At 43.2% G+C, this 24,662-nt stretch overlaps 1 protein-coding gene across 3 annotated transcripts in view; it reads left to right on the forward strand.

The window, feature by feature from the left end:
- The window catches only part of EBF2 (EBF transcription factor 2), a 202,899-nt gene extending 180,724 nt beyond the window's left edge, over window positions 1-22,175 (forward strand). For 2 of the 3 annotated variants that reach the window (XM_086943526.1, XM_086943528.1), the window contains exons 9-16: window positions 180-310; window positions 2,705-2,831; window positions 5,390-5,478; window positions 8,723-8,788; window positions 9,976-10,147; window positions 10,953-11,138; window positions 12,752-12,919; window positions 21,644-21,810. In XM_086943526.1, the coding sequence (XP_086799652.1) occupies window positions 180-310; window positions 2,705-2,831; window positions 5,390-5,478; window positions 8,723-8,788; window positions 9,976-10,147; window positions 10,953-11,138; window positions 12,752-12,919; window positions 21,644-21,675 (971 nt within the window). In that variant the 3' untranslated portion in view covers window positions 21,676-21,810. Of the gene's footprint in view, window positions 1-179; window positions 311-2,704; window positions 2,832-5,389; window positions 5,479-8,722; window positions 8,789-9,975; window positions 10,148-10,952; window positions 11,139-12,751; window positions 12,920-17,472; window positions 17,545-21,643 lie in introns of all 3 variants that reach the window. The other variant, XM_086943527.1, reaches the window with a different exon arrangement.
- The last annotated feature ends 2,487 nt before the right edge of the window (window positions 22,176-24,662 follow it).

Consider the following 24,662-nt stretch of genomic DNA (forward strand, 5'->3'; position numbering starts at 1 on the left):
AATGGTGCTGGGTGCCAGGGAAGGGAAGCAAGCAATTAAGAGAACTTGGATTCAAAAGTTAATTCTTGTTTTCTGGAGCACTTTTCAAGGTCGGACGAGTTGGAGGGTCAAAATGTTGAAAAAGAATCCCCTAGAGCTATATTGCATTTAATTCCTGATTCTTTCCCTTCTTTCTGCAGCCACCCCCTGCATCAAAGCCATCAGCCCCAGCGAGGGCTGGACAACGGGCGGAGCCATGGTCATCATAATCGGGGACAACTTCTTCGATGGCCTGCAGGTTGTGTTTGGGACCATGCTGGTGTGGAGCGAGGTAGGCTCCCTGCTTGTTTTATTCTGCTGCTCTCTGCATGCTGCTGTTGTGAAGGTGAATGAACACAAGCTGTGCTATTCAACCTGAACGCAATGTACTGCCCTAAAAAAGCCGAGTTGTCCATTTAAAGAATATTTGATGTAGCACAGTTTTATTTTAGATATCTTGTTAAGCAAGACAATTGGCCTGATGCATTTCTTTACTAGGTGAGTTGGCTAGCACGTTATTGCTGTTACTCACAGAGCTTTCTAAGAAACCCAAGATCCAATATTATAGAACCGTCATTTTTTTTATTGTGTTAATTCTTTCTTGATTCAAAGTGTACATTTCTATGCTAATGGTTAAGTGATTGTTTGACTCATGGAAAAAATACTAAATCTAATGCAACACTGAGAAACCTCAGTTGGATATTGCCCCGTTGATAATGATCAGATGGCAAACACCTTATTCAGAGTAGCTCAGGAGGTTAATAGAGCACTGAGAGTTTATTTAAGTAGTTATTTTTTTGTGTGCAATTTAGTAGAATGCAACTCTTCTAACCGAATAGTAGTGAAACTTTACCATTGAGACATATTATTCTATTTGGGAGCTGTTCACTAGATTAATATCCTTTCAGATAGGTCAATTGAGTACACTATTCTGATAATCAAGTTGACCGCTGCCTTCATTCAGATGGGTAAGGTGGCTAATACCCTACTGATGATGTTCAGTTTCCTTAGCACTGTTAAGCAGTAATCTATTGAGCTGTATAAGTTTAATAATGCCTCATGAAGTCAGCTATGGTGTCTAATAATTTTTTCAGAAGGTTAAGTTGATTAATGTCCATCGAAATGGTTTAGCTGATGATTGTCATAGATCTACTAAGATCCTACAGAGAAAACTAAGGTATCCGAGGTCCCATTGGGCCAAGTTGACTAATGCCACATTGAGATAGCTTAGCTGACTAACACACATTTATGAGAGCTCACTTGAGTAATGCCTCTTTTAAATTACCAGCTAATCCCCTTTAAGACTGTTCAGGTTCCTAGTTTAGTATTTAATTGACTAGTTCCCTCATTGGAATGGTTCAGGTGACTAATGCCTATCTTACAATAATGGCTATAGCCACATTAAAACAACTCAGCTTAGGCGCTCAGTCAACCCACTCCTATTAACATTGGTTCATTGACTAATGACCCTTTGAGATTACTTCATTGCATGATATCCTACGAAGCTGACCAGTGCCCCTATTGAGATTGCGTAGCTGACTTGTATCATAGCAGAGTCTGAATACCAACCAATGCACCATTGAGGTAGCTCTCAGTTGACTGAATCTGCACTTTAATTTGTTTTGCAAAATAGCTCAGTTGGGCTATATACACACTGACAAGGCTCAGTTAACTAATTCCCCATTGCAATAACTCCGCTAATTCCCCATTATTAATTTCTCAGTAGGTTTATGCCCTGTTAAGGTAGCTCATTCAATTTCTGCCTTGCTGCGAGCGCACAGTTGACCAGTGCCACCCTAGCACTGCTCAACTATTTAAACCTCTAGCTGTAAGAGATGCTCAAAATGAATGTTAAACACTAGTTTGTCTGTTGTCAATAGAATGGTGAAGTGACTTGGTACCACGTCTTCCCAACTGTACAGCACTTACTTTGGCATCTTTTCTCGGTGAACATCCTTTACGACGGGGATGTTACCCCGCAGTACCGTTACAACGTGTATTTTAGAACGCAAGTCGTAACCACGACTTGCGCTGGAGGGCGCTAAAGGACAAGGAATAGTAGATTTACTATTCCAACACCTTCCCTACTGTACGTAGGCTGGTGTTGGAATAGTAAATTAAACTATTCCTAAGTCTGCACCCCTACAGCGCAAGTCGTGGTAACGACTTGCGTTGTAAAATACGCGTTGTAACGGTGTGCGTGGTAATATCACGCGTCGTAACAACGTACATCCGCTTTTCTCCAGAGAGAAACGTGACTCAAAAGCAAATCTGTTATGCACAGTGCTACTAATTATTGTAAAAAAAAACGAATCTTGAGAGAAAAATTTAGAGTGCTTTGCTACAATGGTGTCAAAGGAGGACAGGCCTAGTGCTAAACCCAGAGATTTAGTGAATCTGAAAGCCAGGTTGGGTTTGGGGCGGTGAGGAATCTCTAGATTGCTGTTAAGGCACGTCTGCTGTGAGCCTCTTTGATCCAGGTTACCCAACCGCCGCCAATGCAAATCTAGTGCATGCTTAACAGTTGTGGTGATTAAATGTTATCCATCACCAGCCATAGCATTTGTTGGGGAACCTGCTTAGGTACTGCCTTAAGTCTTGTTGAATGTGGGTGAATTAGCAATATCCAGAATTTATAAAGAAAGGAAGAAATCATGACATAGTTTCTCTTTCCTGCGCTTCCCAGCTTATAACGCCTCATGCAATCCGGGTCCAGACTCCTCCTCGACACATTCCAGGCGTGGTGGAAGTCACACTGTCGTACAAATCCAAGCAGTTCTGCAAAGGAGCGCCTGGGAGATTCATCTACACAGGTAGGTGGGCACTGCCATCCTGCAATGTTTGAGCTCATGGGGTAGAGGATGACACCAGATCAGGTAGCAGCGTAATAATGGGTCAAGTTGCGGGTAAGAGTTCTGAATTCTCATCGAGGAAGTCAATAACTCACCAGCTAGATTGTGTGCCACATCTTTGTCCTGTAAATTAGTCAGTTACACACCGGACATGCTCTGCAGCTTCAGTCCTTTGCGGGCCTGATGAGAGTGGTGTTACTACACCTGGTTACAGTTTGGATTTAGAGCAGATTAATCGGGGGGTGGATATGGTCAACTGAACTGAAGGTCTCTTTTCTGGATGACTGCATTATTCTTAGTGGTGATTTAAATATATTTGTTTATTTATTAGTTTTATATATTGCATCACTACCTGAAGTGTGCCAGAGGACTTTGGATATAGCAAACATGAATTCAGGATTTTGAAATACAAAGAAGTGCTAGCCCACGATTCAGGAGCACATAACGGATAAAGGTAGCATGATAGGCGGAAAAAATAAGCGTGACACATGGCAAAGATGGAGCGGGTAAGGGAAAACACGAACGTAGGTGAATAGCTGAAAAGGAACCTTTCACGTTTTTAATCAAATTATGTGAGGTTTTCTTGGCAACGTCGGAGAGAGTTTCAGACATAAAAAGCAGCTTCAGTGCACAAATTTGGTCGCAGCAGTGCGATATTGGAAGTTTTAGTATCCTGACCTAATGTTTCTTTCCTTCCTGGTTTTTGGAGATTTCAAAGGTGCCAAATGGAGTTTGGGAGCTTTGAAGAGTAAGGTGTTGCAATAGTTTGTTCTGGGAACTATAAAGTAGGAATATGTTTTAGTAGAAATGAAGTCTTTGTAAAGAGTGGTAATAGCGGATGTCGCAATATGGGGGACGCAAGTGTTCATTGAGGCAAGGACGGGGCGTGACTGCTTGGGGACATTAGGATAGAAGCAATTGATTTATAAGTTAGTTAGCCATTCATTCTCTGTTAAACTTTATAGAATGTTAGCATGTAACAAGGAGGAATTATAGCTTGCAATTATCGCCAAATGAGATTTATTTGTAAATTTACGTAAATAAGTAGGTTTAAACAAAATGATTCTCTTTTGATGGTCTGTACTGAGATGTAAGATGTCCCTGTTTTATTATCTATTGGCGTGGGCTTAAATAAAAAAGTGCTGTTTATGGATATAAATATGTGAAGTGTCTAAATGGAAAAATAATAGGACACTCCATGCCGGCCTTGCCAGGATGTTAGCTGGAAATCGTCTGAAATACACTACACATATGCAAAGCGAAAGCATTTTGTCTTTGTAAATTATTTTTTGGGGTTACTAGGTTAGAGTGTGACCATGAGCACTTGTGTATATCGATCACAATCATGTTGTGGGACATCACTTTTGAGAAATGAAACTTAAACTTTAATATTGGATAGGTGGGGTAGGATATGGTCTGGAAGGTCTTAGAATAGCTACATTAATTAAATAATCAAGGCATATAAGGTTAAAATCTTTCCAGCGATGACTTAACATGCTCTCATGAGGATGGCTAAAGAGCAAGTCAAATTAGATGAAATTGAAGAACCGCTTCTAAAAAATGCTTCGAAACTTAGGTCTGCTAGCCCAGTCAAATTAATAAGGACTTATCTATACCCCGAAAGATTGGTAGAAGGATGTTTTGTGTGCTCAGGAATGTATATTTGTGCTCATTTGCAAATGAGACAAATATCCTAGGATGGGAAGGGATCTCTGATTTTGAGTTTTTTCTGTGTATAGGTTCAAATACCTGAAACATGTTGGACACATTAATTCATTTAGGTATTATGAGGATTACTTTGAAACCGTTATTGAAAAAAAAGACTGGATGTGATTCCTACCCGAAGACTTCTGAAACTATCGGTGGTATCTCGGGTTAACTGTTCGAGCTTTGGACTCTTGCCTAAATGTCTAACAGAGCCTTCATGTTTGAAGCAAGGCACATACGCATGATTCTGCACTTGAATCAGATCCTGGTACCTGCTGTTTTAAGGCCTTCTGGGGCCTTGCCATGAAAAATTTATTTTTCAAATTTTGTGCCATGAAACTGCTCATATGCTATGTGTTTGATTGGAATTATTACATGCGCAAACTTACTCATGTACCCTGTCATTATCTAATTTGAGAGGGTTGGGATCTCTGCCTTTATATGCAAATGTAGATAGACCCCGAATCTGTGTTGTTTTATAAAAAGATTTATTATTTTTTAACTATTTAAATTGACTATAGTTATTTTCAAATACATTTATTTTTTTCTGTGTTTTGGAAGGAATGTAAGCATTTTAGGAAAAATCCTATAAATAAAATGTGATAATAAAAGGGTGTTATTGTCTTGAAGATAGAGACATGTATATTCTCTAATCTGTCTGTGTCCAAGATTGGCTTGTATTCACCTCATTAGACCTTACCACCCTTATTTGAAGTGTTGTGTCCTACTGCTTTTCCTGTATTAAGTACCAGTTTTTTCAGTGGTTTTGCTCCTTCCAGTCATTTCTAATCAGAGGTCTTCTTCTCTTTCAGCCCTCAATGAGCCCACCATAGACTATGGTTTCCAGAGACTGCAGAAGGTCATCCCCAGGCATCCAGGCGACCCAGAGAGGTTAGCCAAGGTGAGTGCCAGCTGCCCAGTCACCCCACTGTGACCTTAACAGTTAGTCTTCTTGTAGACTTGTTGAATCAAGAGATTGTGTTGACACCAATAGATTTTCAGAGAAGAAGGCGCACAAGGGCCTCTGAAAGACAGAAACGGCTGAGAAAGGGTTAGATAAATGTCAAGTTCCCCATGGCACATGACTGACTCCGCTCCGACACTGCTGACCAGAGACACTAGCCTTGGGGATATCTCGTTTTCCAGTGGCGGCCGCCAGGGAAATTGAGGGTAAACATAAAATATAAACAAAAATGTAGCCCTCGCTGCCCTCCTACTGACGGCCGCCTCGGTGCTTCACTCCTGGCAGTCTCTGGGAAGACACAGGCTGCCCAGACACTCCAGATGATGTTCTCATGCTATGAGAGCACGACCAGGATTGGTCTGAGTGGCTTGGTCTGCCGCTTAGACAGTGCCTCAGAGCTTGCTGCTTTTCTGCAACCCAGCTGTGAACACAGCTGGTTTGGAGAAAAAGAAGTGCACATGTCCGTTTGGCCGGCCTAAGATGGCTGCCCAAACTTATATGCGTACTTTTAAGTGCCCACCACTCCCGCCTGTCATGGCCCGGACCCGCACGCATTCACTGTCAGCCAGAGCACCTCACAGAAAAATAAAATGATATTATTGTATTGTTTTAATATCATTTTATTTTTCTGTGACGGACTCTAACCAGTGGGGCAACGCTCCTCTGCCATTACGGAGGAGCACCCCCTGTCATTTTCCCCTATTAGGCCACTTCACTCCTCGAAATAATATTAAAATAGATTTATTCCTAAAGAGAAACTGTAAGTGACATGGTTCTGCTTTCTTGGATTCAAAGGTGTGATATGTGAACATGTTGCATGTTTTGTTGGCCCATCCCTTGCCAGCTGCCTCTTTCTGTTGCCCTCGGTAAAGTCCCTCCCTGCCTGCATACAACTAGGAATGAACAGGTTAAATGGCCTTAATAGAGGGTGGTCCTATAACCAATTAATAGAAGGACCCTAAGCTCCTACCTTAATTAAAGCACAGGGCTGCATTCTTAAAAATGGTTCCGTAATTTTATTTGAAATTTTTTGAACATACAAAAGTAACAGATTCTTTTAAGGATCTTTTCACTTTTCTCCCTGGTAAGAATTATAAAATCTTATTTGTCAACTGCGTAGAGGACATACTGTCATCTTCCCAAAACTCCAAAGCACTACCTGAGTAGTACCATAAAGACAAAAGAGACTTATATCGATTGTGTTCTTTTTCGAGTGATTAAGTTGGAGCGCTGTAACCAACATGTAATCATTTACGGTGTGGTCCATTTATCATTATTTTAAAATATTGTACTTTTCCCGAAGTAAATTAGTTATTCTCTGACAATGATTGTCTAGAGTTTGCAAGGTGTGAGTGAAGGGGTAACGAGGTCATGTCACGTGGGCTTATGGTTTTCATTGAACGCAGTGGTGGGGGGCCATGTAAAATGGTTCAGCTCTTTTCAAAGACGTGCTTACGCCAGAAGACGACTCCTGCGTAGAACAGACCTCAAAGGGCCTTGGGTCTGTAGCTGCTTTGTTAGACGCGAACGGGTGAGGGGTATTGGCTATGAGGGGCTCGCTGGTAGTTTTCTGCACTGTCACTTCCTGTATGTCTGTGTCAGAATCCATTCCACACATCCTCGTTCCAGGATAGACAGGGCTGGTTCGTTTCAGCACCGAGGACAGCTCCCAGGCGGCAAGATGAAAGAGCCCAGCCCTTCCACAAGCTTGGACAGAGGTCACCACAGGAGGCGCAGTCAGACTGGCCTCTAGCGTAAGGGGAGGTCTGCCTAGCAGGCCTTGGCCACTGAAATAGCCGTGGCAGTCAGTCACGTGCTCACTGCTTGAAAGGCTGACAGAGATTGGTGAGATTTTATGAGAAGCTGGTGCTTCAAAATATTCTTAGACCCTGTTTACTAGTCAGCCACAGCAACATTATTGCATGGAAATTCGCTACACCTGATTCTGAGTTGTCAGGTTTTTCGACACCTAGGGGTCTATTTACGAGAATGTCACACAGTGCATTCACCTTGCTGTACTGCACTGCATGATGGAAAGGGCAGGAATGTGCCGTATTTAAGGCAATATGGCCCATTAGTGCCTTTCCCCCTGCACTGGCACCCTTTTGGCTGCCTAGTGCCAATACAGGCACCCTTGCACTATGGGGTGCCTGTGTTGTAGGCAAGATAGTCTTTGTGCAGGAAGAGAAATCTTCCTGCACAAAAACAATCCTACGTAGCATATTCCTCTTTCTATGTGTTCTGCAAAATGCAGCACACATAGAGTAAGTAACAACGAGAAATAAAAATATTTCTCCTCGTTACGCCTCACCTGAGAAGGCATATCTTTTTGGTACATTCCCAGGTCTACTAGTTCTGGTAAATCTGGGAGTCCATTCAAAATCATGGAAGTTGTGTAGGAACACCCACTCAAAGCCAGTGGAACCCCTTACCAGGGCAGGGTAAGGCAACGCAGCAAATTGAGTTCCCTTGCCTTACTCCAGATTTAAGGAGCCACTCAGGGCCATGCAAAGTCAGCTAGCATGGCTTCATAAATCACATGTAAGGTTTGCGTCCCTCTTGCGCCATGTTTCGTGGTGCAAGAGCCACACAAAATAGTTCATAATTAGGCCCCCCAGTTTTTGCATGCATGGGAATACCAGACCTGCTTTTTCTAGCCAGAAACTCTGTCCCGAAAAATTCCAAGTGGAATTAAAAACATCTTTACCCAAACCTCACTCCCTGGTTTTTCTGCCAGAAATTACCGGAAAATACCTTCCCTGCTCCTCTCCTACACTCACATGCCCCCCCCCCCCACACTCAAAGGGTTCAGCATACGTTTACCATCTGCTTGGAGCAGGTGGTAAGTGTATGTGTTAAACATGGAAATTGGGATTATTTGTGGTTTTACCACTGGAAAAATCAGTTGCTCATGGTAATTCCTCATTCCATAAGATTTATTTTTTAATTGGATGTTACTGGGGTCGAGTTACTGCAGGGTATTGGTACTATCACATGTAAATTTACCATTCCCCCAGTACTGGCCAACTTGTAATCAGGGCCCTAGAGCAAAAGCTACCACCACCAAATTCCATTTTCCCTTTGTAGAGGCTTTATCTGTGCTAAAGCTTCTTCGTTCTCTGCTGCCTAAAGTGCACAGAAGATTTTCACTTCACAACTATCTTTTTTTTTTTTTTCTCAGGAAATGTTACTGAAGAGAGCAGCAGACTTAGTAGAAGCACTTTATGGCACACCGCACAATAACCAGGTAAGAGGTCCACCACTTAAGTATTGTCTCTGGTCCTCAGAACCTGTACAAAGAGTTGCCAACAAGTGCTGTAATTTGCCATGTGAGGAACGCTTGTGGCATTCTTTGCTGTCTGTAGGGCTAAACTGGTTGGGCACTGGCACCCAGTGGCCAGTGGGGGATTGACAATAATTGAGTTTACCAGAGGTCCTGCACTATGTGGTTGTCCAAAAGAGGGCACAGTAGTGCTTATGGGTGGATACCTTTGATTGAGAGGATTCATGAGAAGATCTTTGGGACTTCCACACTCTTCATGTGAGGGGTCAGTGACCTAGATGCACATGGATATTGCAGGCAGATGGATGTGGCCACTAAGCAGCCAGATATAGCATTAGCATTAAACAGAACTATTCTACAGCACCCAACATGTTGCTTAAAAAGGTTACCTAAAAACTGCTGCTAGGAGTCCCTAAAAGCTAGTATAGCTATTTGATGTGATATAACTTACTTAATAGAAAGGCCTCAGGCCTCGTACACCTTGTCCCACTACGGGAGCAGACCAACCACTTAGTGTTTTCAAAAGGCCTTAGGGCACTAATTTATTAATAAACATCCAGCCACTGTGTGTGGCGGAGTGGCTTATAAAGAAATCAGAAGCTTTTCTGATACACTACTTCAACTGAAAGGTCAGAACTGCAGCAGGGTCTTTCTAGCGACCCTGTTCCAACCCTATTGGCTTTGTCACACCATACATCTTAACTGCCAATCTCTCTATAAACAACACAAAACGTTCTACATGCATGTATGGTGTTCAATGAACAGACAAAGTAATTAGTGAATCACCCATTCTATCAATAACCCAATAAATTAATCAGTCACTGTCGTAGTGTTTCCATGCCCTTATTTCCTTTTAGATCAATATGCTTTTTAACAGTGGCTACAAGAATAATCCTATTTCATGCTGTTGTCATCTCCTTGTTTCTTGGCACAGTACCCATGATCAACTAATAATACATAATTCCTTATTGTGGCTCTTGCCTGATTTAAGCTACCCACATTAACTACACGAATACCAAGTAAAAAAAATAATTCTGAAAACTAAATTGTGTACGGTTCACACATGCATTTCATCCTGCGTTATCTGAAAAATACTTATCATCAGTAGCCATTTCTACAGTGTGCCACAAATTATTGTTTTGTTATTGCAGGATATTATCCTGAAGCGAGCAGCTGACATTGCAGAAGCCCTCTACAGTGTGCCCAGAAACCCGGGCCAGATTCCTCTGTCCAGCTCACCGGCCCACGGCATGATGGGAATCAACTCGTACAGCAGCCAGTTAGGGGTCAGCATCTCAGAGTCAGCACAGGGCAACAACCAAGGTAAGGAACAGGCCCAGTACTTTTTATTACCTCGAATGTCGGCAAGTCTGGCTGATATGTTTGACCCCTTCTAGCTAGGACTGCCAGTCTTATGCTGGGGCTATAAGGTCACTTTTGAGTTGGTATCTGAAGCAAAATAGTTATGTTTCTACTAGACAGCTCGGACTGTCACTGACCATCTGAAGAGCGAAATAGCCAAAGTTCTACAGGACCAGTTGGATGGCTGTTCTGCAGGAGTGCTATGATTGAGATGTTTCAGTTAAACTACTATAATGGGCACACTTAATCTTGAGAGCTAGAGATGCCACGTTTCTTGTGTGGTGATACTGCTAGATTGTCTTTCATCGAATGTTTGGAGTGTTAACGGCTCTTCCTATATTAGAGATTGCCCATTACCTGTCATCTGTTGCAGACGAAGCACCTCTAGGCTCTTGATTATCACCTTTTGCTGCAGATTTAGGGTTTTCTCTATCCTGATGTAGAACTAGAGTTGTCTCTGTTCTATTGGAGATTGATTACTTTTAGAGAGATACAACTGTTTCTCTTCTTTTAGTGAAAACATAATTATATTATTTTGATTGACTTCCCTTTTATGAATTCTTTATTTGCCTATTTTTGTTGACCTGATGGCGAGCTAGAATTTTCAATTTTTTACTGGAGTGGTAGGATTGCATAGTAACACTGATACACAGCCAGTTTAATGGCTTTGAGGCACCTGCTACTTTTAACACCACAAGAACAAATAAACTGTGTATATGCCCACATGTCTAATGCACAGGTACATTTTTCACTCATACATTTCTAGGTTACATTCGTAACACGAGCAGCATATCCCCGCGTGGTTACTCTACCAGCTCAACACCTCAACAGTCAAACTACAGCACTCCCAGCAACAGCATGAACGGTTACAGCAATGTACCCATGTCCAACTTGGGCGTCCCTGGCTCCCCGGGATTCATCAACGGTTCACCCACAGGCTCCCCTTACGGAAGTAAGTATCTTGGTCAATTCTCATCAGCTTTGAATTGTCATTTTCTGTGGTATAGGCTTAGGATGCTGGGGGAGATAGCAGACACTCCCCTCTTCTTTCAGCACTTCTGCAGGAATAGAATCAGGCCATCATTCTTTTCTGCTACAAGGCCCATGTGTTCTCTTGATGCATGCTAAAGAAGATATGCCTAATATTGCTGGACTACAACCTTCAGGGAAAGGGATGATGCCACTTGGTATTGAAGTCATTAGCTTATTTCTTGAATGCTGATGATCTCTGTTTTAAAGTGCTTTGGGAGGATTCCACTGAGCTATTGGCAAACATGGTATATACATATCAGATTTCCGGATCATAAACTTAATGGTACGATACCCTTCACAAGCATTACATATTTTTTAGTTGCATAAACAATAACCTAGGTTTCATTTACACTGTTGCACTTCTGTCAGTAGAATACAATTCTTTTCATCCAACTACACCAGTCAGGTGCAGTAAACTTAAATAATAATAATGTTAAATGTCATTTCCCTGGATGATGAGAAGGCAGACAATGAATAAGATTGGCTCAGAATCTAATGGGCATACAAATGTTACTAAAAACAACTATAGATGCTTCTTCAGGCTGGTATTAAGCTACTGGGATAAATAATATTATTGAATGAAGAATGATATATCTATCTGTCAGTCTGTCTGTTTGCCTAGCTATCTATCGAGAGAATACATAACGGGAAAACATGTAATATGGTCTTATATTGTTTCATCAAGGGGTTGTGGTGCCATGAGAAACCATGAGGCCTAGGGCTAGTTAGCTTAAAATTGAGTTTTCTTCAACTGGGTAAATGTAGTAAGAAAAGTACTGGACTAGAATGTTTGGTTCTCTGACGAAAATATATGAGGAAACATGTAACTATGTTCTTAAAAATGTAGAATTTTAGGGAAAAAACCTTTGCTTAGAACAGATTCTGCCCGTAGAAGAGGGAGACTGTTGATGCTGTTCTTTTCATAGTGCAGCTAACTGTGCGCTCTGCTTTAAAATAAAATGTTAAAAAGTGTTTATATTTTCATGAATACAATGGTGACAGCAATGAACTAAGGTAAACCTGTGTGACATTGGACTGTTTTTTGAAGATGAAACCCATGTTTCACGGGATCCATTTAAACATATTCCATATTTGATAAAGGACTGAGAAATATTTTCCAGATCTCAATAGTCTGTGTTGAATAAAGGTTTTTGTACATATATCAACTCACTGTTACAATTTTATGAAGCAACACAGGCGCATAGTGAACAAAAACATGTTATTCTCCCAGTTTATCAAAGTTTCCAATAGAATTAAGCGTGCCCTCACCATTAGCCCCTGGCATTCGGACAATGAGAAATATCCTCGTCTTTCCCTGATTCCTTTTGGATGAATACACCATGTGTAGCAATTGAGAAAGTGACTCTCCTCCACTCTGCTGTCTCCAGTGTGAGCACCTGCACGAAGGTTATGATGGTCCTCAGGAAGGATTTCCTTGAGATTGCCCTGTTCTGTGGCTTTGGGTCAGACAATTTGTGTATTTTTCTGTATTGCATGCACCTTGTACGATGCTGATGAATGCCTTCTTTACAGTCATGCCTTCCAGCCCAACGATCGGCTCCTCCAGTGGCGGCTCCATCCTACCCTTCTCTTCCTCCGTCTTCCCATCCGTCAAACAGAAGAGTGCCTTCGCTCCAGTCATCCGGCCTCAGGGCTCCCCTTCTCCGGCTTGCTCTAGTGGCAATGGCAATGGCTTCAGAGGTAAGAGAAGGCGGCTGCCCTCCAGCCAAGGTCAATATCACTTCCTCCTGTCTCACTCCTGTCATTAAACGTCAATTTTAGGCCTACTCTGGGGTTCAGGCCCCATGCGGTCTGCTCGAAGACCTTACACAACAACCTGGTACAGTAGGGTGAGTGTGGAAACATAAGTGGTCCCACATATTCCACATACAGCAAAAATTGTTTTGTCGCTGCTGACCATGGATATTAAGAGTAGGTACTATGGGGCACAGCTAGAAAATATTTAGTGGCAGAAGGAGGCAGGGGCGGTAAATGCTTTTAAAATGGGATACAGGAGAGAAATAGTGCTGAGTAAGGAGAGGTACAAACGGAGACCAAATACCTGCTGTTTTTACAGAATCGGTAGGAAATGGATATCATTGACGGGCCTATCAAATTCTGGGTATCTATTTTGTTGATAAGCTGTGTTGCCCTAATTTCTGGTGCCCGCCCCTCCTATATGGCATGCCAGTTCTGCATAAAAAGCATATCTATAGCAAGCGGGATCTTTCAGGCCCACTCTGGAAATGTTCAACAGTGCCCCGCTCCTCAGTACCACCCTCCCTTGAAAAATACCCAACAGGTTCTCCATTGGCTGTCAGTGTCTCGTAAGTTGTTTTGCACTAAGTGGCTAAGAGTAATGACTCTCGTTAAGGGAGGCCTGAGTGAAATGTCCCAGTTGTTGTGCAGAAATGGAGAATATTTTGTTTGACAATTGGTCTATCGCCCAGCGCTTTGGGGAGCCAGCGTTAGGTTACCCATTCATCACCCTCGACAGGGATACCTGGCAAGTTCCTGCATTTTTACACTGAAACCCATTAGTATCAGGGTCTTGTTTAGTCGGCTTCCCTTTCTGCCAGCAGCAAGTATCAAGAAACGTGGCAATTGATCCTGGCTTGAGGTGGATCTGTTAGCTCAGTGGACAGATGCACCAGCCACAGGCATTTGTGTATTACTCATGGGCACAGAGTAAAACTCCAGTAGGTCCGTTCTTTCGTTCACCCAGGAGAGGTTAATAAAATCTGTACAGTTGGGTTTGATAAGAGTAAATCTTGTAGTCAGGTCTCTGCCACTGTGTGGGAAGCCTGGGACCGGGCTGCATGGTGGATGGCAAATACCTCCGTAAAGCACCGCCTACTCCTCCCCATCATGCAATGACACAGAGAAAAGATCCAATACGGTCATACAGTTGTGTTGACTTTGGGCTCCTCCCAGTGCTTCACTTGTGAACGTCTGAGTGCTGGCGCCCAGAGGCCCGCGGCCGATGCCATTAAATGTCAGTGCGCCTAACACCAAGGGGTTGATTAGGATGTTGGGTGGATCGCCACCGCCCGCATGGCGGTGATGATCCGTCCTACATCGCCCGCCACCCATTTCCCCCTGCCATATTAGTATGGTGGGGGAGACCCCGGGCGGAGGGAAAGAACATTCGCCGGTATTCTGACGGTCACACAGTTGATCGGGCAGAAAAGGGGCCTGATATGGTGGCAGTGTTTGATAGACACCGCCATCCTTATTAGGAAGGCATGCAGATTGTGCTTACGGGGGCCCATTCCGGGCCCCTAGGGTATTGGGGGGGGGGGCACATGGCATTGTCATGGACAAGTTGCAGGCACTGCTCAGTGCCTGTCACCTTGTGCATGACAATGCACACAGTGCATTCCCAGCATTGTGGCGGGCAGTGCTCACGGCAATGCAGGAAATGGAGGATGCCACTGCCACAGTGGCGGTGGCGTCCTAATTACAGGTGCCGGACCGCCGCACCACTGGCGGCCGGTCCCAGCACCACTGGGGTGGCGGGCGGAATCCGCCCCCAAGTTTCGAATCCACCCCAGGCCTCTTCAGTCCACCACCATCAGACACCCCCTGCCTCTTTATGTCACTCCTGCAGGACCCCGCTTTGTCCTTTGTGACGGATTTTCCGTCATCCTCCTTCTTCCCCCTTGTGTAATTCTCGCTATCTCGCTCTCGGTAAATTTCTGAAGAGGAAAAATAAGTGGCAGTCCCCAAAAATGAGTGGTGATCCCCTGGCTCAAATGAAGCACTGAAAGGAAGCCCGTGGACAGGGCTGCCTCCGGGTCCGGGCGGATATCTCAATGGGGGTTAAGTAACCATGCATTAGGAATGGGACGAAAGACAGGATCCCCGGGGTCCCGGGGTCCCGGGATGCCCTGCAGTAGAGGTGCATCCTGTTACATCATCCCGCCGTTCAACATGTCCTTCACAATCCTCCCTCAAGGGGATGAGGGCGAGAAGGTGCTGCTTGCACAGAAGCAGCGTAAAAAAATAACTCTTTCCTGATATCTGGGACAAACATGCCACTGTAGCCACTTGGGCTGAGAACTCATTTTGCTCGTTTCCAATGAAATGCAGAGTGCGTTCTGTAATATGTCGGCCCGGCTCCTCACAGATGCAGCATCTCTGCGATAATTACTGAGTTTTCTGTATTCCCTGAACTCATCAGAAAGCATTCAAAACAAAATGAGCTGTGCTGAAAAGTTGCCCGAGACGCGTGCCTCCTGGAGGCGGGAGCCCGGGATGCGCTCAGTTCGCCACTGAGCTAGCCTCGCGCTCCAGCCTGTCTCCTGGCGGCCTCCGTTCCCTTGCTGGTACTGTGTCCGAAGAAAGACCTGTTCTCTAAGCTCATACACTATCGAAAGGAAACCATCAAGCTTGCTTGCATCTGTGGGTGACATTACCAAGCAGTTGCCTACCAATGTGTGATGACATCATGAGTAGTGGCCACAACAGCTAGGACTTGATAGAAGGCGCCTGATCGAATAGACACAACCTATCAAGACCTAGCTGTCGAGGCCACTGCTCGTGATGTCATCACACATTGGAAGCCAACTGCTTGGTAATGTCATCCACAAATGCAAGCAAGCTTGCATGGTTGCCTTTCAATGTTTATATAAATATATACATGATATACATATATAGAGAGGTGTGAGGTCAGCGGGCTTCATCCATGGGTCTGTTAAACTGTTTTGCTTTACCCAAACAGTTTGCAGGATGGGGTAATGGGTCAGCCCACTTTTCTCGTTGGCTCCCTTCACTTTGAGTGATGGCACAACGCCTGCGCACATTGCTCCCATCTTCCTAAAATAGTTTGTTGGGTGACAAAGTAATTCTAATGTGTGTGTGTGTTTTTTTTTGTTTTATTGTTATCTTAACTTTAAATATCAGTTATTTATTTTGCCTGCAGTTTGGGTGCCTAATTAGATGGTGATTTATTTTTGGTCTTATTTTTAAAGTTGATATTATACATTCTTTAAGATACATTGTACCATTTTAGCTGCCTCAGATTTCAATTCCTGGTTAGGTGGAAATGTATGCTGGTTTGCCTCACAAATAATAATAATAATAATAATAATAATAATAATAATAATCATTATTATAGTAATAATAATAATAATAAAATGCACTGTGTGCTTAAAACATTTGCTATTTAAAAGTCACCACTAGTAAAAAAAAAAACACATCTGTGACTTTTTAATTTACATTTCTTTTGCAAAGCATATGACAGCTACTCTTAGGCTACATCTTATTTTTTTTGTTTGTTTTGTTTTTATTTTATTGGAACATGCTTGCAATTACAGATAAAAATTACCCATTGCGACAGCTTGTCAAGGGCAGACCTTTTGAATTTGCCAGTGCTTGTTTAACCTACTCTCAAGTGGTGCTGTGTTGTTTAATTAGGGAGATCATCTTACAGAATCTAAAAATGTGACACCTCGTGCCCTCCGTGTGTCTGGCTGTCTCCCAGCCCAAAGTGCCCCTTGGGTTTCCTGCACTGTCGGGTGATTGCCTGTTGTTCTTGAATGCCTCTTTACCTCTTGATATTGTCTCTCAGCGCTGCTAGGTCGCTGCTTTAGTTGCAGCCTTCACACAACCTTTTAGTTCAGCCCTATCATTTCCAACATTCTTCATCTCCCTGCTCCCGTTTTCTCTGTGTTGGATTCTGTTTTTTTTCTCGTTTTTATATTTGCTTGTTGATTTGTATGGCCACCCAATCATCTGAGTGAGTGTTGTAGATACACATTTAAAACCATTGGCCATCTGACTCCTCCATTCGGGCCCTCTGCACTTTGCGAAGCGGAGTCACCCATCACCCTTGTCATTGTATCATGTTAAAGAGTTCTTTTTCTGTTGTCTTTAAAATCTATTTCTTGAAGACATGGTGCCTTGTAAACCCACGTCATGCCTTTCAGTGAACATTACTATCCCTGTGTGAGTCACATGCCGCTGGTGGTGCTTGTAAGATCCCTTGCTTCAGTGAGCCACCTCAGATCTCCAGTGCTACTCCTATTCACTGGAGCGAGAGTTGGGCTTGTGCACAGTGTATTAAAGATTAAACCCCATTGTGAGAGGGATATTCGGGACACTACCGCATTGCAACAGCATGGTTCATCAGCACTCATTTGTTCTCCTGTATTACACACATGTACGCTTAATATTTTACAGTGCATTTTCCATGAGTCAAATGTTTTTTATTGAGCGCAGATTGTATACTAATCTGTTCCTCTCTCTTTCAGATAACTCCTTCTGCTTGATCCTGCAGTGAAGTCATATTCCTGTATTGATGACATCACAACCTATAGCCATAGGCATGTATATGATGTCACAGATCCAGTGGCATTACTTCACTGCATGATTATAGCGCATCACATGTACGTGTACTTTCTCTGAGCAAAGCATATCTGTTGACAAATTCCGCGAGCTGCCAAGTGAGGTTGTAAAATCATTGGAATTACATTGCAGAACCCAAATCACAATGGAAATACTAAGCAAATATTAGAAATTTAATTCTTAAAGTCACCTAGGGCACAGAGGGGGGCTGGCCAATGGCGTCATCATGAGTTTTCTTGTCAGACCAGTTCCCTCTGAAAGGCTGGGGCAGAGCCAGTAACATGTCACGCTCACGCACAGCCTTTCAAAGCCAAACCCTGCAAGAGAAACTACTCTTTCAATTTCCAATCAATCAATCAATCAATTTCCATGTAGACTAGTCTCCTCTTCCAGGACAGCTAGAGCGGTAGAGAGCTGAGCAAGTGTACCATGGCAGCTCGAAGTTTGAACTTCAGACCCTAGAGGAGAGACTTGGTGAGCTAAGCAGCCGAAAACTAGTGGACACCAGTGGAGTTGAGGCGTGCAAGGGCCTTCTTTTTAGATACTGATCATACCAAAAATTGCATCAAAACAGTGTAAAAAGATGAACACATATCATTTGAGAGCAGTGTTTTGCTGAAGTATTCCTGTGTCTGATGCTGAGGTGAGAGGAGTCTAAAAGATAGCTCGTAGTCCAGAGCCCAGCACGTGCAAGAATAAGCTTGCACTCTAGATGCACTCTAGATGGAGTCTAGTCAACATCCTAGTCTGATGTTGGGTACTAGGTCAAAACAAGCTATGTTGTAGAAAGGGCCCCACTACCCGTTTGCTTATTATTTAAAATTATTTGCAAGGAAAGGTCAAAGTTACAGAACTGTAAATTAGTTTTTGTCCATTGGGAAATAATGCATATTACATCCGCCCGTGACATTTCATGTCTCAGCTCAAACAAGATAGCTCATTGCTGTGCGATCACACAATGGAGCACTTAGAAACATACCTACCCTCACGATCATGAGATCTATAAGAAAGTAGTAATGCAGTCCAGTGGTTGATGGTGTGCACTTCCGTCAACCACCCTAATGGCAAGGACACTGCCAAGAGTTTCTCTATTACTTTTCATGAAAATGGGCAGGATTAAAGCTGTCCTGCTTATTTGTAGATTCAGACAATGGGAATTCCCCTGCTTATTCCAATGCTATTCTACAACCCTCTGGATCCAAGAATATGGACATATGCTTTGAGACAGATGCATGATCTAGGTGTTGTGTTGGTGATTGGTGGTGGGAAACCTTGATGTTTGTTTTGTGCTGGAGGTGGGCCCAGGGTGGAGGGGCTTGGTGTTGTGATGGTGACAGGTAACGCCTTGGTATCTATATTGTGCAGCATGTTAAGCCTTGTGACATTGTCTTATTCGTGCCATGCCAACTAAACTTTTATACAGGGCAGGAGGACACGCCATGTGTAAGTTATATGTGGTATGCTAAGCTGTGTTCTGTGGACAACCCATCATTTGCGGCCTTTGAGTGGTGCTTGTTGGGGTCGAAGGAAGCAATGATTTGTGTTTGGTGGAAGAGATTGAGTCAATGATGCATTAGTGATGAGTGCCAATGGGGCAAATTCTGAGCTGGAGCCCTGAGGGGCAGTGCTGTTTTGAGGTTGAGGGAAGCTATGATTTATGTTTAATGCAAAAGGTGGAGTTTGATGGTTGGTGCTGTATTACCGTGAACTGTAAAAGAGATGGATCCTAGAGGTTGGAGCTGTGCTGGTGATGGGTGGTAGGTAAGCCGTGAAATAGGAACATAGAATGAGTGGAGGCAGGTGTTATGCTACATCATTCATGAACGATAAGAGGCTGTGATTTGTGTAATGTAAATGAGATGGAGTGTTGTGATTGGTGCTGAGTTGATGATGGAAGAAGCCATGATTTCTAAGCAGTAACAACGTTTGTGCCTATGGACAGGGCCTCACTTCATCAGGCCGCTAGCCATGATACATGTCTAATTAATAAGTGATAGTAGGTTTTGGTCACTTTATGTTTGTAATAATCCCATGTATTGTGTTAGTAGTCATAATTTGTGTATGTTGCAGGAATCGGTATGGGGCAGTGCTGAGTTAGTGATAGGGGATATGCTCTGCTGCGTTTGAAGGAGGCCATGATTTGTGCTTGGTGTAAAGTGGATTTAGAGTTTGGTTTTATCTTTGCGACAGTGTAAGCCGTCGTGAAGCAACCGTAGTGATTGGTTGTACTACCTTAGGATTGGACTAGAGGGAAGCCTTAATAAAAGGTAAAACCATAAAGTGCATATCTTGCCATAGGTGTGTGCTCCGGGTTAGTGGTGTGTGTTATTGATATAGGTTTGTGTCGTGGTAGTCACGATGGAATCCAACTTTTGTGTGTGGGTGTCAGAGCCTGGAATTCATTGCTCTGTTTCCGAATAGGGGGAAATAATGTGTGCATAGTTTATGGAATGGAAGGAAGTGCACAGCTTCAAAATGTTCCTCCTCAAATGTTGTGCTTTTTTTCCAAAACTGCAAGTTTTGGTAAGTTTGAGAAAGTTGAAAAGTTTCAATGGCTGGAAAATAATCATAGAACATTATATTTGGTGTAGAATAATTCAGCAAAAACTCTCATTTTAAGTTTTGTTGGAGATGTCTATTACAATAAAGTTTTTTTGCAGAAAATCTACATGCTGATGAAGGTTTTCCAAAGTTGGCACGACATTTCAAATTTTAATGCAAACATTGGTTACTTTGCAAATTTTCACAGGCAAAATGTATATTTCACCCACCCCAAGATAGTGCAGTTTTACAACAAAGCGAGTCATGATTTGTTTGCAGTGCAGGGAAGACCCACGAGTTGGTGGTGCTATGCCAGTGAAGCGCTGAATTTCTGTCTTAGTGACAATGGAAGCCCTACTCTGTAGATTGTATGAGATGGGGTCTGCAGTCAGCATTTGGTGAGTGATTGGGGTTGGTGCTGTGTTGCTGCAGGAGGTAGAGTACAGAGAAATGGCATTGTGTTAATAGTGGATGATGGGGAGACCACATTTATATACGGTGCATGAGATGGAGCTTGATGGTTAATTTTGTGCAGGGGTTGAAGGAATCCAAGATCTATGTTTGGTGCTGGAGGTGGGGCTTGGTAGTTGGTGACACAGTAGTTCATGGTTTGTACATAATATTGGTAGATCCTCTTGGTGGTGCTTCATTGGTCTTTTAGATCCAATGGTTAGAGTACATTGCAGAACGTGAACCCTGAGCAGGTGTTGTGATGGTGGGGACTGTCTTCTGTGAAATATACAGAAGTTGTAAACTCGGGGACATTACTGTGTTGGTGACTGAAGTCATGATTTGATTACAGTGGGTGACATTCACGATTTGCATATGCTGCACGAAGAGGAGCTTTTTGGGTCATTTGGGGAACCATTATTTGTGCTAATTGAAGAAGAAGGGCACTTTATTTTTCTGTTTATGTGAAAAGCATCATTTATATCATTTGCAGGAAGTGGTAGCTGTGGGTCGGTTCTATATTGATCACAGGCTAAGCCTCAATAAATGTACATCACAGGAGATCAAGCGTAGGGCAGGTGCTGTGTTAGTAACACGATGTATGTAAGTTACAAAATGTCTGAACGTTGCTTCTACGTTGATGTTGAAGGGGGTTAGAATATGTGTGCTGAGCTAGAAATTCAGCTTAGGTGCAGGGCTCTAAGTAACCATACAATGCGAATGATGGGTATCAATTGTGTGTGTATGCTGAAGGAAGGTGTCAATGCTTTTTTGTGGTGGATCATGGAGTAGTCACACCCCTCACGACAAGCCATCATCAAGCAAAATATGCTTAGCAACTGAGATCAAATGGCACTGCCCCTTGATAAATGAATACTTGCATCTAATGGCACTGTCTCATGATACATGAATACTTGCAGGCACTCAGACCTCAGCAGTACTAGACCATTTGAAGCACTCTTGGTACATATTGTCTAAGAGGGGACCTTCCGTGCATGAGTTTTCCCATGTTTTGTATGTTAGAATAGTAAAAGTATTTTGATGTTTTAATAATACTGAACATATCCACTTTTCTTTTTGTTCCAGCTATGACCGGTCTGGTAGTGCCCCCCATGTAAGAAAAACACGAGGTCTCTTTTTCGTACAAGACAGAACTGCTTCTTTGGAAAGACCGCTCAAAAAAAAAAAAACTCTACAGCTCCTTTGGAACCATGGGCCAAACAAGGAAACACCGTCATTTTGTTTTGTTTATATAAAAAAAACAATTTCTGTGGACTCAGGTGGAAATTGCATCTTACTTGCTCTCCATTTTGCGGTTTTTCACCGAAGGCTAGGGTCTCGGCTGCGTTCTGGTAGTGCATGCTATGGACACGCACCAGCAAAGGAACAAATGCATCCATGCGAGCCTGGACAATTGCTGGTACCAGTAACGAAAACCGTTCTCTAGCTGTGGACAGCTGAAAAAAAAACTTCCTATGTTTGTAAAAATACAAAACAAAAATTTGGCAGAAACATCCTGCTCGATATTTTCGATACGATTTGTTTGTTGGACTCAAGAGCAAGGAGAACTTTCTATTTTCTACTAAGCCTTTCGGATACGGATTTCGTTTATCAAGACAATGAAGGAAAAAATGAACAATAATAATAAAATAACAGGGTACCAGCATGGAAGACTTTCGAATATAAACGCAGATGAGTGGAAAAGCCTCATTCCGTGTATGTGTGTACTTATAGTTTAACCTCTCCTGACCGTTTTCAAAATGTTTTACATTATTTAAATGAATAAACTTGTAAGTTATTGTATTTAGAGGTAGTCATAAGAATTATATTATTAATTAAAAAGTAAAAAAAAAACAGTGGGGACATTTTCCTCAAATTGTACAATGAAAACAATGCAGACTTGTGGTGGGGCTATTGGTGAGGTACTTCCCGCCCTTCTCTCTCACAAACTCCTTTTGTGAGACTCTTCTTCACCAAGCCAAGACCTGGTGGGTGACAACGCATGGGACTATCACACTCAAAGGGGGTGATATACCACAATCACTCCTAGAATGGGGAGAACAGGCCATGGGGATATTACAGCCTCCTGGGCATGTTATGAATGCACAACAGCCCCCATTTCCTGCTCAATAGTCTAAAAACCAGCCTCCTCCAGTGGTCGAGTATAATTACAATGTCTTGTACATTTCCACATTTAGTTCTGTTTCTGCTTCTTGAAGTTGGTCCAAAAAGGGGGTAGGGTTTGGGGTGGCCCGAGAGATGAGGGAGCCGGTTTAGGAGCACATCCACTGAAAGGTACCTCTTAGATAGGTGAGAGTTGACAGTGGTTTATGGGGTCAGATACTGTCAAGTTCTGTGTGACTGTAATGTCTTGACGGATACTGGTGCTGCTTCGCAAGCTTGTTTCTCTTTCACTTAGCTAGCACTAGCACTTGTTACCAGCAAGTGAGGGCTTTTGTCTGAAAGTTCCTGTGGTTCTTTTTTCCCTCCGTGATTTCAAAAAGATGTAAGTGCCTGTCCTCCAGCGCTTTATACCACTTTTTCTTGTTCCTCATACCCATCTTAGAGAGTGGAGCTGATTGGACAGTTAGGTGCTAGCATCTTTACAGATTGACGCAGAGAGATTTATTCTGAATAGTGTTGCTGTCACTTTTTGAACCAAGTATCTTCTCAAGGATAGGAAGTGAGGAAAGACACATGGTGCTATTCTGTGGGTGCTTGCATTCTCAGGAATCTTGCAAACATGTCACACGTCGAGAGCACCACATTCCTAGACTAGCCAGGAGTTTGGCGTTAGATTTCCTCGCCAGATGTGAATAGCAGGCAGACATACTGAACAGTTTTATAGAGCCCATAACCCATAGTTCCACATATTGCGGGATGATAATGTGGGGAAATGGGCTGTGCAACCTAGAAGGCACTAGTGCTTGTCACATTCACAGCTATCCACAGGATTATACATAAAAATGGTCATGCACTTACCCAAGGCATCAGAATATATATAGGGAGTGCAAATTTGCACCAGGGAAACATATATTTGTCAAGGTGGGGCTTTGTGCTGTCAGAAATACTTAGAGTGTATAGAACAGTAAAGCTCTTCTATATACCCCAAAACATTTTCAAAGGTCGCAGAGCAAACAGACACCATTCCCAGCAATGGCAAATGAGTAGTCCGACTAAGAGTCAAGCTGTGCATTGGGAGATTGAGGGTCGTCACTCTGCCTCTCAGTACCTGTGCCCATATTTCACTGTTGGGTGTGTTCTACCCATGGCTTTGACTGTGCAACAATTCCCAGAGGAGTCTGACAGGACCATCTTTTTTTGCTGCACTTTTGATTTGGCTGCATTAAAATCCCTTACTGAGGCAGAGTAGCATCTTTGTTCAGTTTTGCTCAATGTATCTATCACATTATTCTGATATCAGCCCTATTCTCATTGCGCCAAGTTGTTGCGAATATATAAAAAGATCCATGGAGGTAAATGCATTGGCCTGGACCTATCATGTTGGTCAAGGGAGGAAGGTGGAACTAGTCCTCTGGTCTCCTTATTTCAGAGCCAACAATTTAGGTGAAAGACTTTATCTACTTTGCAAATAATACTTGTTGTGCCAAATACATGGGGGGTGACTGCAGCACATTCTGGTTGCATAACATTCCAACCTAGGCGCAGCTTTACCCATTTCGAAGGCGTTTAGACGTTTTCTTCACCCATACATTCTACCAAAACCTGGGCAGGAATCTGATGTTGAACGAACCGGAAGAGCAAAACCTGCTGCCCCTGCACCCCGGAATGGATGTGTCCTCGCGCAGCCATCTTGACTGCAAAGCCACTGCTCATTAGCAAGGCCAGGCCTTCAAAGTCTCGCAGGGTGGAAATGGCTAAAGTGTTCTCTCTCACTACGTCTATTAAAATTCTTAAGTGATAGGGAAGGGGGCTGGTATTAGTCGCTGTCACCCTGGCGTTTAGCAGGCCCCCCTTTCGGAAAGCGGGTGCCTGGGCCGCTGTAACACGAGCAGGCCTCTGCTACTAGGCCCCAGGCCTGCCGGGAGTTGATGGTTATCAGCCAGGGCCAGATAATGCGGCCATTCCTCAAATCTAAGGCCAG

This window comes from Lissotriton vulgaris, chromosome 11, assembly GCF_964263255.1.
Source record: "Lissotriton vulgaris chromosome 11, aLisVul1.2, whole genome shotgun sequence".
Lineage (NCBI taxonomy): Eukaryota > Metazoa > Chordata > Amphibia > Caudata > Salamandridae > Lissotriton > Lissotriton vulgaris.